Below are 6,842 nucleotides of genomic sequence, written 5' to 3'. Positions count from 1 at the left end.
TGTGTGTTATTCGCATAACTCAAAAAGTATTAAACCGAATCGCATGGAATTTGGTGGGATGATTGGTTATTATCCGGGGAACATTTGATTCGATTTTGGGATCGATTGGGTCAAAGGTCAAGGTCATGAAAAGGTACCAGAAAAGCGGCGAAGGTATGCGCTCTACCGAGTGCCCGTTCTAGTTGAACATCGTTTGATGAATTTGATGGAGAGCTAAACTGGAAGGAGAGACCGAGAAGGTCCTTTGTGGTGCTGATGAACAGAGTCTCTCGGTTGAATCACATGGAATTCCTTTTAATGAAAGGCCTTTATAAACATCTATCTTATAAAATATGAACAAGAGTCACATGAAGAGTTAACAGAACGCTACAAGAACGTTATAAAAAGCAAAATGTAAAAACCACATGAACAACAGGAACATTTCGGCCCCGAACCCCCCGGCTCGGAGCCGCCGTACACACCCAAAAATAGAGAAATCTTTATTCTTTCAACATTTGGAATTATCAACTGAGCGTCGCTCAGGTTTGAACACAATTGCATAGTTAACTCCAGATTATTGCTCATTGATTATTGATTATTTTTAAGTGATAATAAGCATAATAACGAGACATTCAGAGAGCGTCTCCTGCGACACGGAGCGCGACAGAGAAGGTTACATCATCAGCGTGACCGTGTCATCGCCGTCACCATCGCCGCCCTCGGGAGGAAGAGGAGGAGGAGGAGGAGGAGGGGAGCAGAAAGACAGAGAGAAGGACAGCTATGAAACGATAGCCATGCATAGAACTGTCCGTCTCTCTGTGTGTCTCCCAGTCTTCGTCGGCCTCTCGGTCTTTCGTCGCCCTCCTCCTCAGGAGTCGTGGAAGATGGCGTTCAGCTGGGCGTTCATCATCCGCTCGTGGTGCGTGTGTCCGTCTAAGCCCATCAGCCCGTCCACCTGCAGCTCGCTGCACCGCGGGTTGGGCCCGCCGCCACCATAGATGGCGGGGTGCCCGCCGCCGCCGCCGGCTGCTCCCGCTCCCCCGTAGTGCGCGCTGAAGGAGAAGCTCTTGTCGTAGTCGGCGGCCGCGGCGGCCTCGTGCTTGAAGGACGAGAAGTTCCCGTTGATGCTGAGCGGCGGGCTGAGGGGCGGGTCGAACGCCGGGCCGTCCGACACCAGCACGCCGTCGAAGAAGGGCTCCGGCGGGCCGTAGGGCTGACCTTTGACCTGGTGGAAGGCGTGGGACGGCTCCATGGTGCCGTAGGGCGGGCTGGGCAGGCCGGCCGTCAGCCCCGGGCTCTGGTAGGAGTAGTGTCCGGGGTAGGGGGCGGCGCCGGCCGGGGGGAGGTGGACCGGCAGGTCGGGCGTCTGCTCCGGCAGGAACGTTCGGGGATTCAGCTGCAGGCAGCCCGCCACCAGGTTGGTGGTCGGCTGAGACAGACCTGAGCAGAGAGACAACCGTCAGCGTCGGCTTCAGAACGCACAGTACGTTCAAGGTTTATTTGGTTTACCGACATTTCGAAATAAAAAAACCCTCCCTCCAGTCGAGGGTTCGTGGTCATATTGTTTCCCCTCTTGATATGAGAGAGCAGGCCCCAGGCGAGCTCAGGAGGTCGTGGTTCTGAGGTGACACTGACCTTTGCAGAGCGCCTGGACGAAACTCATGAGGTCGGGGGCCTTGCCGGAGCGCAGCACCTCGCTCAGGGCCCAGATGTAGTTCTTGGCGAGGCGCAGCGTCTCGATCTTGGACAGTTTCTGGGTTTTGGAGTAGCAAGGGACAATTTTCCGCAGACACTCCAGAGCGTCGTTCAGCCCGTGCATGCGGTTCCTCTCGCGGGCGTTCGCCTTCATCCGACGGACCTTAAACCTGCGGAAGCACAAAGCGAATTCAACGTTAGCCGCCTCTTCAGTTAACATCAGACATCAGTTAGCATCAGACATCAGTTAGCATTAGTCATCATTAGCATCAGTTATCATCAGTTAGGATCAGTCATCAGTAAGCATCAGTTAGCATCAGTCATCAGTTAGCATCCGTTATCAGTTAGCATCAGTCATCAGTTAGCATCAGTCATCAGTTAGCATCAGTCATCAGTTAGCATCCGTTATCAGTTAGCATCCATTATCAGTTAGCATCAGTTAGCATTCATCATCAGTTAGCATCAGTCATCAGTTAGCATCAGTCATCAGTTAGCATCAGTTAGCATCAGTCATCAGTTAGCATCAGTCATCAGTTAGCATCAGTCATCAGTTAGCATCAGTCATCAGTTAGCATCAGACATCAGTTAGCATCAGTCATCAGTTAGCATCAGTTAGCATCAGTCTTCAGTTAGCATCAGTCAGCATCAGTTAGCATCAGTTAGCATCAGTCTTCAGTTAGCATCAGTCATCAGTTAGCATCAGTTAGCATCAGTTAGCATCAGTTAGCATCAGTTAGCACCAGTTAGCATCAGTTAGCATCAGTTAGCAGGGGTGATCAGCGTCCAAGAAGAACATGCAGTGAGACAAATGCCCGCCCCCCCCCCGTCGTCAGCGTGTCGTCTTCCAATAGAACAGAAGAATAGATCCTGATATACGAGTCACTCAAATATATAAAACAGAAGAAAATAAACTCCAGAGGCACGAAAAGATGCGATTAAAACCCAGCTGGTGTAAATGGGCCGTTAGATAAACAGGTTGATAACTTTAAAGAAAAAGAAACTGAACCCAAACTAAGATAAAAGTTACAAATCTGCAGCCATGGAAGGTTCAGTCCGATACGACCTCAGGATTCACACCGCAGGGGGTAATCAAGGACTTCTATGAATCAACATATCATGACAACACGGAGAGGAGGTTGTTGTTTCGACTATCATAACGCGGTGTCGTTCTCGTATAACGTGATGAATATAAAGGAGTTGGAGAGGAGGACGGCGCGTGGGAAAAGTTGCTCAGATGAACTGGCGAACGGATTTGTGTTAGTCGAATTGTATCTTTTTATAAAAACATTATAACTCATTTATTTCAGGATTTATTCACAGGCCATGAGAGCCGGACGACTGCTGAGGCTTCTGGGTAATGAAACGCTGGTCCGAACATATTCTCAGATCCATAATTTAAAACAAATTGTTTTTGCATTCCCATCAAATAACAAAGTTTAGCTCAGTCCGGATGATGATATTCGTCTACGGGTCAGATCTCCAGCCGCTATCCCAGTCCTGCTCCTCAGAGGATGACCTCTGATGACCTCTGATGACCGTGTGACGTTTCCTCTAGCGCCACCCACAGGACAACATTTACATTTTAGCTGAAAAGACTATATATATATATAGATTTATATATATTTTTAAACGCTGTTAATCTCCTTCACCTCTGAACACGAGCCTTCGTCATCTTCTTCTTCTTCGGCCCTCGCCTCTTGGGTTTGTTCTCGCCGTCGTCCTCCTCTTCCTCCTCATCGTCCTCCTCTTCGTCCTCCTCCAGATGGTGGAGGCCGTCCTCCTCTTCTTCGCCTTCTCCTTCTCCCCCTCCTTCCATGGGGCTGTGAAGATCCTGCTGCTCCTCCGACTGCACAGACTCCTGCTCCTCCTGCACAGACCTGGTCATGATGCTGATTCTCTGCTTGAGAGGAAAGAAAACAGAATAGAAAACATCAGAAAACTATTCAAAACTCATAATCACACTTAATCTCTGTACTTTATTGAAAGAAAATAATTAAAGTGCCCATTAGAGGCCTGGATACAGCAGCATGTTCTCACTTACAGTTTGAATAAATGTTGTAATACATTTATAAATGATCTACTTATTTGCTGTAACTTTTTTATATTTTAATGAACACGTGGCATTTATTTTTAAATGATAATGATAACAAGACGTTATCATTATGATATTATTATTAGTTTTATAAAATAAATACAAGTATTTTAATTTGTTTTGCCCCTAACTAATTGTTGCTCGTTGGATTTAACTTTACAATGTCATAATGTATAATTATCTATTATTATAAACCATATATACATGTATGTGTTTATTGAATGATGAAGAGATTTATGCCCATGGGATTGTATTTCATTTTCTTGAACGGAGGAATATATACGGAAGGATGTTCATACTCGTATTTGCTTTAAAATAAAATGAACAGAAACTAAAACAAATATGTTATTAAGCTGCTCGGATTCATTACTTATAAAAAAAACAAGTTTAAAAAAATGATATATTCATTTTATGCGGCAAGTTCTAAGTCTAAATAAAAACGGAATCTCAAATAAAAAGAAAAGTAGAGACGAGTTTGAATCTTAATTTATGCGGCTTTCTTTGAAAAAAGAAAAAAGAGTATAATAATCAGTCTAAGTGTGATTCCTCTTGCGTGTGTAGGAAAAAAAGGCAACACGCGCAGAATTTTACGGTTACGGAGAAATAAACGGGAGGCCTTGAGCATGAATACAGAAGACGGAGAAAATTGGGCAACATTTTGCAAATAAATAACACTTCCCTGCAGAGTTAAGTCAATTTAAAATGTACTAAAGTCACACATTTGACGCGGACGGATTAACAATAAGTTAATAACAACATTTTAGATTTGACCTAATTAAATACAAAGTAAAACAGCCTTCAGTTTGTTTATAACTTGCTAAAAATCTGTAGCTTTGGTCAGTGAAATCAACAGATTTAAATCTGTTTAACAGAAGTCAAAATGAACTCCGTTCAAAGAAAACCTTAAAACGCAACCAGTCATTAATGAATTAACTTTTTAATAATGTTTGTCATAATTATGATGAGTATTTAGCCTTCCCGCTCTCTGCTCGGTCCCGTGTGTTCAATAGAGACAGGTGTAGGTGAGACATAAGGGACACGAATAACTAAAAATAACTGAATAAAAAACACAGAAAAAAAGAAGTTTTTATTATTTTGTATTAATTAATCGAATAAACTGCTGAGGGCAACTATAGGAGTTTTAAAAAGTCTATTAACATTTAAATAAAGCAATATAATAAAAACGAATCAGACTTTATTTCGGCTGTACGCTAAATAGTTTTCATATAGGAATTATTGAAGAACTGATTCTCTGATCTAAATTAGCATCGATGGATCATTAATTTGTGATTAATTAATCCTAACTCATCACCAAGGTTACACAGATCACAATCAGAGGAGGAATGCATCAATCAGATGTGAGTTGCTATAATCTTTAAAAGAAGAACCCCGTACCTGTTGTGGCAAGCCGCTGTTGGTCAGATTGCACGCATCCCGCGCGCTCTGTGCGTATCCGTGCGTGACTGTGCGTGATCCGCGCTGAGCTTTCTGAGGCGTGTGTGTGTGAGGATGCTGCATTTATACTCAGCACCACACACACACACACACACACACACACACACACACACAGACACACACAGACACACACGCACAGGAGGGGGGTAATTAGCATATCGAGGCCACACCCTCCCGGCACGCGCCATATGGTACAAACGTCATTAAAACGGCCCCGGGGATCACGTGACCAATCCATTTGTAAGAGCCAAAAGTCTCTCTATCTATCTCTCTCTCCTCCGCCCCCCCCCCACACTCTCTCTCACTCTCTCTCTCCCCCCCCTCTCTCTCTCTTTGTGAGGAAAAGTTGACCATCTGTCGCCACGTACAGCCACGCATGCGCACTCCGCACGAATATCATGCACATCATGGAAGGTGCGCGATGATTATATGAGTTTGTAAAGGTTTACCATAATTGTTATTGAATGTATAAAAATATAGAAAATCGAAATGCATTCTGGGTGTATGTACACCTGCTTCAATGGGAGTTATTCGTGATCCAGGTGCAGGTTACAGATTACAGGTGGAGATGGGGTCTGAACGATAGTTCCTGCTAATTGTCTGGTGCAGGTTTTCAGGTGTGTCAAAGTCAGTTTCCTTTGTGTCCTCCCACCTTTCACCTGCACTCCACCTCACCTCCTCACCTCTAACCCCAACCAATGATCTCCCTGCCTGATACTGAGCCCCGTGCACCTGTGGAGCTCTTTGGGTCGATATTGAGCCCCAGAGAGTCTCAGGAGGTGGATGTTGGTCCATCACCAGTTCCGTCCAGACTGAAATATCTCAACATATTTCGACATACAGTATATAATACTGGATTGATTTTCATGAGAACAGACATTTGTGGTCCCCAGAGCTGAATCCTCATGATGTGGGTGATCCCCTGACATTTCCTTTTCACCACCAGCATGTTGGTATTTTGGTTTATTTTGAGAAATATATTGATTAGTAATGGATGAACAGACAAAGAATTATTTTTCAGACATTTGTGTTCCCCTCAAGCAGTAATAGATTTAAAATCTATTTCAATGAGATTTGCCATTGCACCGCCGCAACGTCAAAGTTTGAATCCATTACATCGCAATCGTGAGGTTTTGGGTAAAATGACCCATGGATGGATTGACCATACATTTAGTATTTAAGTTCCTCTCAGAATGAATACTAACAACTTTGGCGCTTTCCCTTGTCACGGGAGTATTAGGGTGGACCCAATAGCACGACTCAGAAGACAGAACTGGAAATAATGATCTTTTCTCCGAGTACCAGCAGGAACAGACAACTGTAATTTGTAACTCTGGAGGACTTGGTCAGGAAGAACACAAAACAATCTGGCAGAGGACAAGAGCAAGTGAGGGGACCTAAGTAGAGAGGGACTAATGAGGGAATGGGCAACAGGTGAGACGGGCATGAGGACCAGGTGAAGGGAATGAGGGACTAACGAGGTGATCAGAGGCAGGTGAGAGAACAGGTGAAGGGAGTTGGACTAACGAGGTGGGAAGCAGGATGTGGAGCGACGTGCTAGTTAGTGAAACAGGATGAGAACAACTAATAAAAGGAAGGTTGGAGCTGAACTGTTACATCC

The 6,842-nt window shown here is 44.7% G+C and overlaps 1 protein-coding gene across 2 annotated transcripts; it reads right to left on the bottom strand.

Moving 5' to 3' along the window:
- Positions 1-273: 273 nt before the first annotated feature.
- Positions 274-5,264, bottom strand: neurod1 (neuronal differentiation 1). Of its 2 annotated transcripts, none has more exons than XM_056438667.1 (4): positions 5,162-5,264; positions 3,324-3,571; positions 1,615-1,844; positions 274-1,419 (listed from the first exon to the last, which is right to left on the bottom strand). In XM_056438667.1, exons 2-4 carry the CDS (start codon positions 3,557-3,559, stop codon positions 848-850), a joined length of 1,038 nt encoding a protein of 345 aa, XP_056294642.1. In that variant the 5' UTR covers positions 3,560-3,571; positions 5,162-5,264; the 3' UTR covers positions 274-847. The 2 variants fall into 2 exon arrangements, with proteins under 2 accessions (XP_056294642.1, XP_056294643.1); XM_056438668.1 differs by having other exon boundaries at positions 3,324-3,574; positions 5,162-5,250.
- Positions 5,265-6,842: the final 1,578 nt, after the last annotated feature.

Source organism: Pseudoliparis swirei, chromosome 2, assembly GCF_029220125.1.
Source record: "Pseudoliparis swirei isolate HS2019 ecotype Mariana Trench chromosome 2, NWPU_hadal_v1, whole genome shotgun sequence".
Lineage (NCBI taxonomy): Eukaryota > Metazoa > Chordata > Actinopteri > Perciformes > Liparidae > Pseudoliparis > Pseudoliparis swirei.
The sequence above is the reverse complement of the archived record's forward strand: the minus strand, read 5'-3'. Positions and strand labels throughout refer to the sequence as shown.

What these genes read in the sequence shown, in the direction of transcription:
- neurod1 (XM_056438667.1), bottom strand. Translation starts at nt 3,559, where the DNA reads ATGACCAGGTCTGTGCAGGAGGAGCAGGAGTCTGTGCAGTCGGAGGAG. An exon ending in ACGAAGGCTCGTGTTCAGAG is followed by an intron (nt 1,845 to 3,323) that starts GTGAAGGAGATT and finishes GTGCTTCCGCAG; the next exon opens with GTTTAAGGTCCGTCGGATGA. An exon ending in CGTCCAGGCGCTCTGCAAAG is followed by an intron (nt 1,420 to 1,614) that starts GTCAGTGTCACC and finishes CTCTCTGCTCAG; the next exon opens with GTCTGTCTCAGCCGACCACC.